The following is a 12,420-nucleotide window of genomic DNA, read 5'->3' on the forward strand; positions in this document are numbered from 1 at the left end:
TTGCTAGGACAGTGGGGATGCATGCTATGTGCTCAATCAGCAACAAACAATGGACCCAAATAACTCTAAATGTTTGCCCGTCGAAATCAATCCTTCTGACGCAGCCGAAAGTTTCATCTTAATCTCAAAGGCTTCCATTCTTTAGAAAGAGTTTCTGAGGCCGTAGGTGCCAACTCATTCTCAAACACCAAACAATGTCTGCATCTGGGATGTTACTGGAAAGCAAGTATTCTTCTCTTTCTCCCATCCAAGCAGAGTTTTACCAATCACTGCATTTGCATGTTACAATATAATCATCCAACTAAGAAAGTCCTTTCAAATATCTCAGCAACAGTCACACCTCTGTGATACACAAAGCAAAATATAATAATCCAGTGCCCTGTGCAGGGGAATTCATATTGCATCAAAAAAAAAAGTTAAACTTAACGCATTTGTCCTTTCCCTTCTTTATGAAACACTCAAATGAAAATTCTGTTCTTACCTTTTATAAAAGCCATTAAGAGGCTGCAGACACAAAAACTGCCAGTAATCCAAACAGAAGGCTTTTAGCTTCAGCATTTTTGCAGGCAGTGGAAGTGAAATACAAGGATGAAGTTACAACATATGAAACGTATCATTAACTTTTTGTAAGAAATCTTCTTAGACCAGGCTCAAGTTAAGGCCTGTATTTGCTTGGTAGATGCAGATCATTATCCCCATATCAAAGTTATCAAGCTCCGCTGTTTTCGTTGTTGTCTGTGAAGAAACCACATGGCACTTTCTCCTGTCTCGACACCTGTCTGTAATGACAAGGAGACTGAGGGAGCAGAGTGTCAGCTCTAGTCATCCCTCCACTTTGATACCTTGTGCTGATCCTTCCAAATCCCTACTGCCAGAAAAAGGCACTGATTGATGTTTTTAGCTCCTTCCGGCAGAAATCCATCACTGACGATTAGACGTGTTTTAAAAGACACCCTCTTGTAGTGTAAATATCAGACACAAAACCTATCCGGAGGTATGCTCTGCAGCTCGGCTAGATTGTGTCTGAGACCGTGGAAGATCCAGGACAATTGCACCAGTCCAAATCCAGAATGATAGCTCTTAGCTTCTTACAGTTTCAGTAAGACTTCCTTCCCTGCTCAAGAAGTACAGTTCCCAGTTTGTAAATGGGCAGGAAAGCTCCTTTGCTCCTTCTGTCATCCACGTCTCCAGTGCTGGATTACAGCTGCTCCATTGTCTGCCACTGACTATGACCAAAGATTGGCTTCCCCACGCTTAAAAAAAAAAAATGACAATGCAAACAATGGCCACCCCGATCGGGGTATTAATTATGCTTTATCTAATTCCCAGCAACCTTTGCAAGTCAGATCTGTGCAGAAAAAACTAATCGCCACAGCCACATGGTGCACAGTGGGGAAAGCTCTCAGCTAAGAAGCTGTCCAGATAAACCCTCATAGAGATGTGCTGATGCAGGTTGCTGGGGCAACGGGAACACATTGATAAAGTCGCAAATGGAACCTTGATGACAATCCTGATTGGCTCGTGCGAAAAATAATGATTCTCTAACTACTCGTGCAGCACCACACATTGCAACCTCAGCGACGTGGTCTGAATTTGACTATAAGATAATGGAGCTGCAATGCACAAAAAAAAAAACAATGCCGGTTGCATTCAAAATTTGCATTCTTGAGTAAATCATTGATGCGCAAAGATGAATGAACACCAGAAAATACATTTCTTATTAATGTACATGATTGTGAATGTCAGTATCAACACTGAGATACTGAGCACTGATTATAAAAAGATGTTTTTGTTCCAAATCTTGTTCGAACTTTTTTTAAGACTTGAAAAAAATTCAAAAAGGGTTCAGTTCCAGTGCTAGTTAGTACGAGAATAAAAGAAATTCAGTGAGTAAATTTAATAAACAGCAAACTAACTGAAACGGGCAATGACAGCAGTGGGCTAAAGATGATAATGAGTCATTGTTGGAGGAGGCATAGAGTGTTCGTGAAAAAAAAAAAAAGATGAATGTTCTGATAAATCAAATTGCTTTGCGTTATTGAAAGCAATTTAGCAAACATGTTTTTGCCAGTTAACGTCTTAGTTACTTGCCATTATTGTACATTACCAATATGCAATTGTTCAGAGCTTAATTTCTAAAAAAAAAAGATAGTGGGGATGCTGATCAAAATTCAGTACAGCAACCTACCTTTCGGCTTTATTTCCTTTCACAGTTGGCTAAAACATTAAGCTCCTTCTCACTCTCTAGAAGAAACACAGCTTGTCTCTTTTGAATAAAGTTTCTGGCACATATTTGACCGCTTCTGTTTTAAGGAATCTCTGTCTCAATAGCACTGAAGCCGTAAAGCCAAAAAGAACCCGAATGTAACTGTAAAACCATTGTTTGATTACAGACACTGGAAAATTAATCTCAGCACCATGAATCACAAATACTTTCTTTCCCCTGTTATCGATGTTCTCGTAACAAATATTTTTAAATGGGGCATTTATCATCTTTAAGAAATGACATATCTTATTGTATCACATTGTTTTTTAAAATGATTTAAAAATGAGAAAATACAATAATTCGCATTGATGCACACCTTATGTTTATTTTTGTAGTTAGACGACTTTACTATTACATTAACTTGCCAGTCGAATCGAAATAAATTTATTCTCTGTCTAACCAGTAATCCTGCGTTATATCCATGACCAGTGAGCCTCCATGGATATTCATCCTTGAGTGAAGATGAAAGCTCAATCAGTTTCCATTCAGAAGACTGACATTTTAAAAATCACCAAAGAACGACATTTTGCACACAAGGCACTCTAAACTTATTGACATTATTGATAAGACAACAATAAAAAAATACACCTGACATGCACTTACAGATGTACAATCCTCACGAGCTCTGGTGCAAAGTTGCAAAAGAAGAGATAAAAAAAAACATCTTCCAAAATCAAAATACCATTTTACGCTGTCATTTGCATGCTAGATACATATTTTTGTCTTGAATATGCAAATTTTCCATTTTACAAATGTTCAGACTCATCAAAAGGAAAATGACTGTGCACTGATGATCTGTTTGAAATTTGGTTATAATTAGAAACCCTGATAGCACATCATCTTGCCACATGAAACTTTACCCAACAAAGTCATTCATTCAGGCCCCAATTTCAAGGAAAACCCACCCAAAAATAACAATATCTGTTTGACGCAGAGGAGACACTTAGTACAGACATAACAAGGAGGCCTATCTGTCTGTTTATTGGGATGTTAATTTCTGAATAATTGCAATGACATTTGCAAGTCAATAAATGTATGCAACCTGCATATAGCTTTTGATTAATCCAGCGATATTCTCAGGGGACCAAATATAATTTCTCAAGGAAATCAAATACATAATCAACGCGTTTTTTTATTTGAATGTTTCATTTATGTAGGAATTAAGCGGAGTGGAGAAGCAGAATTCTAAACGTGGAACGATATATGGGCTTCATTATTGGCTGACCTCATGCTGCATAGTTGATTCTTGCGAAGGATTTCCCTGTTCTTCTCCACACATGGAATGAAGTCTATCAAAAAGTGCAAAACGTCTGCAAAAAATGCACCCTCATTAAATTAACAACTTAGGGTGAGGATCTTGCAAATGTTAACATTTTAAAGCCTTTAGAATGGAAGTAATAAAAAAGAAAACCGAAGCCTGGCATTCTGCTTCTATTGTATTATCTTAAAATTAATGGACTCAAGGGAAATATACCCAGAAGCACAACATATTGCCTAAACAGATTTAAAATAAATGTGCAGGGGCTTTTAACTGCCTTCACCCTGTCGTATAGTAATTCCAGAAGGGCTTTTCCTTTTTACTCCTCTTATGTCATTTAAAACAATAATGAATTTAAGGGCAGGCAGGATTACTTCTCCTTCTGCCCCTATGAACAGGCCAGAGTAAACAGTTCCTTTGTTTGACTGACAATTTAAGTCAGCAGCTGAATGAGAGACACTTTAAAATTAGCCAATCCAACAGACTGGCCACCACATGTACTGTCATTGCATTCATCGTTAGGTTTCCTATGGTGTAAATCTGCTGGGTTTTTCGCAGGACAAAATTGAGATGTTTCTAATGCTGAATCACCATCTTACCATTAGAGCACCTGGCGATGGGTGGTCTAGCAGAAAAAAAAATCAAGATGCTTCATTTAACCAATGTGTTGTATCCTCCCTCTGTATCCGCAGACAATAGAGCAGAGCAGGCACAAAAGGCAGTAGCTGGAGCCCCCACCAGCTCCCTCATGGTCTCTGTCTTATATTGTACAAATAAAAGAACATGAAGTGTCTGTTGGGCTTGTTCTCCAGACAAGAGGCCAATTAATCGCTACAGTTTATTTTTCACAAACTCAATGAACATGTCAAGCATTTGAGAAATGCTGGAGATTATAAGGTTTAAAAATACAAAAAATAAAACATTTCGAACAAACGGCACAAAAATTCAAAATTTTACAGCATGTAACGTGAAACATACAGTATGTTTACATGCGTTTAAACAGTATACTATTGCTGAGTTACAGTTCACCTGAAAAGTACAAATCTCTTTATGCTTCCTACCAGCATGTGATATTTAGCTACTACAGCAGAACAGCTTAAAATGCAAGGTGAAGTGTTAGTTGGCAGATGAGGGAAATGGGGTATTGTGCACCAGGTGCGATCCACAGCAGACCCAGCTGTGCTGTGGGCCCTCGCTAAATGAGTTTAAGAGGGCTGCTGTTTTAATGATCACAGCAACCACCTGGGTAACAAAGCAAATGACAGTGTTTTCCTTTTTCTTAAACACTTCTAGACCTGGAGCAGGACTAACAAAAAACCTTGTATCTTCACCAAACCAATGACAACTGAAAAATACCCACTCTGAAGCACCAAAAAAAAAAACCCTAACCATCCTTTAAAATGCCCTGGGCAACATACTTGAAAGTATTTATACAGTATTTATTTTTGAGAAGGTGCTTCTCATACAGGAGCAAGCTGGAAGTTACTGGAGCTTCTCCAGTTCTGAGCCGAAACTAAAGCTGCTGTTACTTACATTTAAAATCAGTGTGGGAAACTACCTGCAGCAGAAAGGAAACTGTTACAAATGAAAAAAAAGCTCTGAGATAAGTAAGGAAATTACTTAAATCAGATGCATTTATACAATCTCTTGATGTGCTGCTGTGACTCTTGTATTCCTTGTCCTTGGCAATTTCCTACCCAGCAGCCCTATTTAGAAATGTCAATTGAAGACGTGCAGTCTTTTTGAAAAGAAACTCACGTTTAAATGAGGAGTAGCTCGCTGCAATTATAAAGCCCTCAGCTGAATCTGAATTGATCAAATCATTTTTCCTCCTCTGTAGTCATTTGTGCTTTGTTTCCATTCAGAAAGGCTGAGATATGTTTTTCTCATCGAAATGACCCACAAACCAAGTGTAAAATACTAGGTAGAACTTATAATGTTGCTTTGGTGAAATATTTCATAAAGTAAAGAGTGCTGGAGCAATTTTTCAGCTACTCTGGTCAATTTATCTAAACACTGGCTCTGGGTTCAAGGTCACCTTAATAAAAACCAACACTGCAAAAGCACTTAAACAATCCAGTTGCAATCCTTCAAGAAGAAGAAAAATAAATAATCTTTAGTTTAAAGGCTCTATTATTATTATCTGTTGGTTTTAATGCAAAAAAAAAAATGTTCAAAAAGCTCATGTTACTGTCAACAATGATACTCAAATGTGCATAGACCAAACTACTATTGAAGAGCTGCCGAGGTATTTAAAAATTAATTTTAACATTTCAATATGTGTGCAACCATGCAGTGCTTGCAGAGTAGTATTGATATGCTTACAGGATTTATGACAGAAATTAGACAGCACATCTAAATATAAGAGACCAACAATAATCAATGCAATAAATCATCAAAGCAACAGCCATGACTGTTCTATGGCCTGGGGAGAAAATCAGACTCTGACAAAGCCGCGCTGGCAAAGACAAATATCTTCTAAGCTTTTTTGGTCTACTCATGCACTAATGTGTAAAGCATTTACATTTCCTGTGGTTTGAAATATTACAAATTGATTAGGTTTCCTTCCATGTTCAAATGTTGGAAATGTGTTTTTAAAAAGGCTTTCTAGATAAAGCCCAGTGACACTGAAAGTATTTAAATTATTTCAGAAATCCTAGAATCATCGATCTCATGTGGCTAAAAATATGAAATCGCAATCTAAGGCTATCATCTCATGTGACAATATAGTATAATTAACCAAAGGTTACGCACGCCTGCTATCTTTTATATTAATATGAAAGACCACTTTTACTGAACCTCTTTCAGAAAATATAATAGCTAAGCAAAAGACAAAGAATAAAAGATTTAACAAATAAAGTAGTATAAATTAATAGAAATGGGAGACATAAAATCACTTCCAGCCTGCTGATAGATGAATGTTCAATATATATATTGATTACCATTTTTTATGATAAGAAATAGAAAAGCTACGTACAGTATTCAGTACAACATATAGCAACAGAGAGTCTTATTTTATAATTGTAGAGTTAAGTTGTAATTGGTAACACTCAAAATTTAATTAATTTAACATACTTTTTGTATTCATTTATAAAAGACTAGATAGGATTGTTGGTTTGGTTCATATTCTGATCTAATTTTCTGGAAGCTGGAACAAAAAGAACAGAAAAGGACAATTTTTTTCTTTTTCTCTGTGAATGACTATTTAAATATCTCTAATAAACAGAAAGGCTCAAAATATAGAAGGAACGCAGAATTAAAAACATCTTAAAAGATTTTTTCCCAAATTACTTAGCTGTCATGACGGTCAGCAGAATATTGTGAGAAATTTGACATATCACATTGGACTAAATAATTTTATGCCAATACATACTGTTTTTTTCCATCATGCATAAAAATCAGCTCATACTTCTGTCAGTAAATCCATTGGTACAGATCTCTTTCATGATAACTCTACATGAAAGAGAAAATAATTCTGGATTATTATTAAATACTGTAAAATCACAATCAAACAACACCAGAGGTCCTTCCTTTGCTGTTGTATATAGCAAAAACATTAAGTAAATAAATGCAAGTAATTTACCATAGTAGCTTAATATCAAACTACCAGAAGGTTTGAGGTTAGTGGGCGTGTAATTACTGTCTTTGTGAAACAGAATGTGGCCAGCTGAGCTTCAGTTTTTACTGATCACTTGCAAGGCATGAAGCCTCAGGCACTGGGGCACAGCTAAAGGGCTTTTGAATTGTGCCTCTCCAAACAAACAACATTAAGACATAAACAGGAACCACAACAGTAAGTGAAATAAGGCAAATGACACCCTGCATAAGAAATAAATGATGAGACATAAATTAAAGACAATTCCAAGAGCCACTACATTTGTTTTTTTTCTGAAAAAAGAAATACCCATTAACTGATTCTAAATATTGTATTTTATACATTTTCTATACATATATGCAACACATATACAGTATTTACACAAAACACCAGCAACTACTGTACAGTACCTTCTTACTTAAATTAGATTTATATGTATTTTATACTGTATGTTCAATTTTCAAATGAAAATAACTGGGACAAATATCTCATTCAGCTTCTAAAGGGACAGTTACACTGTAGAAAGGAGGTTAGACTCTCTAATACCAGATTTCACTCATGTTTTCCAGACATCCTTACAACTCCCCCAAAAACAAACAGAACCGGAAGGGCTTTTATCTTCCCTACTCTAAATAAACGAAAAGCTCATTCAAGGAGAAAAGCCTTCCTTTCTGGATCCATTTAGATTCAGCTCTCTGTGCTCATACCATCAGCTTTTCTTAGCAAGAATGTTAGTCTAATCACTCCCTTTTAAGCTTCACAGAACACAAATATCTTTTGCAGCATGAAGAATAGTAGCCTACAGCTAACTCTCCAGAGATGGATATGAGGAAAACGAACCTTTAAAAAGCTGACACCCATCTCTGGAATACAAAAGAGGATGCTACTGTTTGGCGAACTATACACTACACTGAGTTGCTGGTCAAGAACGAGCCTGTAAAGACTCGGTTTGTGAGTCCTCGATAAAAGCACAACAAATATATCATATAAATCTTACCCCAGCCACAATTCCCAAAAGTTGATCAACAAAGGCTTAGAGAACAGCAGAAGCAGATTCTAGATTTATTTATCAACATGACAGCTTCCAGACTATGACTGATGCTTCAATGCTTCATTTAAGTGCAGTATTTAGGAGATTAAATTGATATTTTACATTCTGTATAATTGAGGAGGGGACATTCAGGGTATAGTTGCTCTAACAGTTGCATTTGGTACTGTTCTGATTGAATCTAAATGTTGTAAGCACCTACCCAAAATATCCCCACAAACTCTTATAAACAGATACTGTATGCAAAGTTTGATATATATACAATACAAAAGCAGGGGGCACTTTTGGTTTAGTGGTTAGTAGTGCCGCCTTGCTGGTCTGGGGCCCTGCATTCAATTCTGGCCCTGGAGTGCTATCTGCGTGGAGTTCGCATGTTCCCCCCAAGTTCCCCCTGGATACTCTGTTTTCCTCCCACAGTCCAAAAACACACTTTTAGCTTAAATGACTTCTGGGAAAACTGGCCTTGGCATGGGTGCATGTCTGTGTTTGTCTGTGTGTGCGTGTGATGGATCAGTGTCCCTTTCAGGGTGCATCCAGCCTTACAGTATTCTCGTAATAGGCTCCAGTTCTCCAGTATTCTCCCTGATTTAGATGAAATGATAAGAAATTGGATGGAGGGATATTACAAGACAAGGTTTAACATACTGTATACACACTGTTCTGGCATTTCAGTAGCTTTTCATATGTAATAAAGAGTGTCAACAGCCATTGTGTTGTTGTTTTTTCCTGTTAACTTTATGAATGGAGAAATGCCTGATCTCTGGTCCCCTTTTCTTTTTAAATCTACAGTATCGTGGTTCTTTGATATTCAGTAAATGCCTTTGAGTCTTACTCCCTCTAGTGGTAACTGGTGATGCCCTTCAATGACACTTAAAATACAGGATCATGAGTGTGACCGGAACTTCAAAGTAAATTGATTTGTGCAGTTCCACCTCAGCTACATTTTTTGCACAAAAGGCAGATTGAGTTGAATATACTGTATACGCTAGAAGCAAAGTTAAGACAGTGCTTTGAAGTGAGTGCAATTTAAGTATGAACTAGAAATGTAGTTAAGAGAAAAGGTCTTCATGGTCATGCAACTAGACTAGAAAGTAATAACGGAAGTCTAACGTTCACATAAAATAACAAGAACTAAAATGATCCATGTTCATTCACTTCTGTCAATTAATTTGTTAATGTAAGTACATCTTCAATTCATTTAGAGGGTTTTCCCAAAAAATGGCAGGCAGGAGAGAGAGGCAAATATAGGAAACAGGCAATTATTTCAAGCACTGATTAAGAATGGAATTTACTTTAAGGCTTTCTTGAAATGTAGCCACAAACCACAACACGATGATCCAAGATTACTCGTGGATTTATTTTACTCACAATGTCACACTAACCCACAGCTGTAGGAAGGCAATGAGCAAAACTGAGTTAGTTCCTTACTAATGATAAAATTCAAAACAATATAATGGAAACATACTTAAAATCTGTTTGTCTTAAATATCCAGTACAATTAATATTTCTGGATGTCAATCAAGGAATAAAGCTGTACCACAGGGATGATGAAATAAAACAACAATTTAACAGCTGCTATTTAAAATAAAATACTTCTTAAGAGGCTTGGTATTTACCTTTCCATGCTTTGAAGTTATTTAATGTTGTCATCTAATTAAAGAAAGTACATCCTATAAAAGGCACGACTGTCAGACTCAAGCTGGTTTATCGATATGGCTTATCATTTGCTAAATGTTCTGAACCGTGACAGAATAACAAGTAAGAAGGAACATGAAAGATGGCATAGAAAAAATACAATATTTATTTATTTTGGTTCAAATGCTTCAAGACCATGTGCAAACCATAAATCAGATTAACAAAATGTACAATCAGTACTGTGACAAAAATCCCAATAACTCACAGTAAATGTAAAACACCGAAAATCAAAAGTGTGACATAGAAGCATGTTTCTGATGAAACACATTTTGGCTCAGAACAATCAAAAGGCTTTACGTTCAAAATGCAGAAAAGGGAACATTCGCTTCATGATCCCTGTTTCAATGTGCTACTGTATATGAATTATTATGAACATGTCAGCCAAAAAGTATAGCACCATTAATTCAGAAGACACAAAGAATGTTTCATACTGATTTCAGCTGACAACTGAAGATGCAGTTTTAGCAAACAAAAATCCAGAAAGCTTAAACAAACAGAAATGACACTCGGTGCTTTATCAGAGTACAAAACTCTTTATTTCCCAGATTTGGCCAGTTGCAACATGTTAGTGCCCAGAGTCCAGCCAAGCAGTGGAGTAAAGGAGAAGACCCTCAGTGCAAAGAAGAGGAGAAAGCAGGAAGAGGTCCGAGTAGAGAAGACTGTCATCCTTCATGCGATCTTGAAGAGGGACTACTGCTTCCAGTAGGTGGACAACAGAACCGATGAAGAACATTAGCATCCCTGTCAAAGAGGGGAAATCACAAACAATGCAATATCATGGAAGCAAAGCAACTATATCATGGCAAACATACTTCAGGGAATGAATTAGCTATGACAGTCTGAACTCAAAAGATTGCAAGTTATCAAAACTTCCTGCCACAACCCTTGATTAACAGCAAAATAAAGAACAAAAATGGACTAAACTTCAAATTTTAGTCAGGGTTCTTGTAAATTAGATCTTTGGTACAGGCGTTTAATGAAACACTGTGAAATCTTACGACTGTAAAAGAAATTTGATTTAGAGTGAAGCTTTTTTTAAGAGTTGTGGCTTACAAAAACGAGTTCATGGCTAGAAAACAGTCATGACTTTAGATTATTTTATTGTTTATTCATATGGATAATGCTTTGAACCATGATAGATGCAGAAGCAACACAGATATATCAAAACATAGCAATTAACCAATAAGAAAGAGGACACTGTCAGCAGTTCCTTACATGAAGAATCCCTTTTGTAAGCAGCTGTAATTCCAGCAGCATGAGAACAATTGAGAAATACACATTCTGGAACTGCAAATCCACTGAACTTTATTATTCTGCAGCATGTGAGCCCAATCATATGTATATGCTATATTGAAGGACAATCAACAGATTATAAATAATAAAATGTGTCCCCCCTGTCTCATCTTGAAAAATCCCAAGCCTAGAGCACAGAATGAGTATCACACTAGAGATGGCAAAATGGGACACCAGAGTGTGCCCCCTCAATGATTTTGCCTTGAAGCCCTTAGTGATATCAAATAGAGCTATCCGGGATATCCTCAGCTTTTTTGAAGAAGAGGTACCCCAGAAGCCCAGCAAAAATAAAAAAGTTATTTGGTCTCTATTTCATTTGAACATTTTCTATGTTGCAATTTAGTACTGAGCAAAACAATTCTTAAAACTATAGAGATTATATCAGGCACAGTAGGTGCTCAGATGGATGATGTGCGTAGTGTAAGTTAAGATATTATAAAAATGCACCGTTAAACAAGCATGACATCTTTGCATCCTGTAGTGCTTTAGTATCCTGGCCAGTTAAAAATGCATCGCAAGCTTAAAAGCATTTCCTGGCAGATGCCAGAAGCCAGCTGAGTTAGCATGGAAAATAACTGCGCTGAAAACACAAAGCAGTTGGATGGCTTCTTGCCATAAGGATCAATTTCACGGACATACGAAATATAGACTTTTGGAACACTGTTCAAATCAGAGGAAAGAGAAAATTGGCCATGTACTGTAAGTCTGATTAGGTTTACTAGAGATGTAATGGACTAACCTAATTTGTCAGAAAATGTTCCTAACAACCTACTACAGGTGCTAAGAAGTTAAAAAGGTCCAACAGGTGTTAATACTGAAGCAGCTGAAGTGCAATACATACATGTATGGATGCAATATTAACATAAGTTTATTTTTCATGATTTCAGTGTTAAGACAACTAAGAATGTTAATATACAGGTGTACAGTACATAATACCTAGTTATTTTAATTGATACAATATGACATTATCATTACTGTAGGTAATCTAAATAAAAATCCAGATTCCCCTCTTGTTACTAAATGATAAATTCCTCAGGTTAGAGAAGCAAAAGCTTGTGTGAGACTATTAAACTCCCTGAGGTTGTTCAGTATAATCCTTGTCTACACTGTAATATCCACAGTGCCAGGAAAATGCCTCACTGGAGGCTACTTCACCCTGCAACATGCTTTTTTTTCCCACTTGTCAGCTAAAAGATCAACATTTTGAAAGTATGAAAGGGAGCAAGCTGCTATCATTTATCAAACCCGTGGAGCGCCACTTATTC

At 36.6% G+C, this 12,420-nt stretch overlaps 1 protein-coding gene across 6 annotated transcripts in view; it reads right to left on the minus strand.

Annotated features, from left to right (window-relative positions):
• Window positions 1-12,420, minus strand: part of iqsec1b (IQ motif and Sec7 domain ArfGEF 1b) — a 201,310-nt gene that overhangs the window by 84,763 nt on the left and 104,127 nt on the right. The window contains exon 1 of one of the 6 annotated variants that reach the window (XM_015348231.2): window positions 482-1,081. The exons of 4 other annotated variants lie outside the window; for them this stretch is intronic. In XM_015348231.2, coding sequence (XP_015203717.1) covers window positions 482-558 — 77 coding nt within the window. In that variant the 5' untranslated portion in view covers window positions 559-1,081. Of the gene's footprint in view, window positions 1-481; window positions 1,082-10,375; window positions 10,604-12,420 lie in introns of those variants that run through there. One more of the 6 variants, XM_069189457.1, reaches the window with a different exon arrangement.

The sequence above is a fragment of the Lepisosteus oculatus genome, chromosome 4 (genome assembly GCF_040954835.1).
Source record: "Lepisosteus oculatus isolate fLepOcu1 chromosome 4, fLepOcu1.hap2, whole genome shotgun sequence".
In the NCBI taxonomy this organism is placed as follows: Eukaryota; Metazoa; Chordata; class Actinopteri; order Semionotiformes; family Lepisosteidae; genus Lepisosteus; species Lepisosteus oculatus.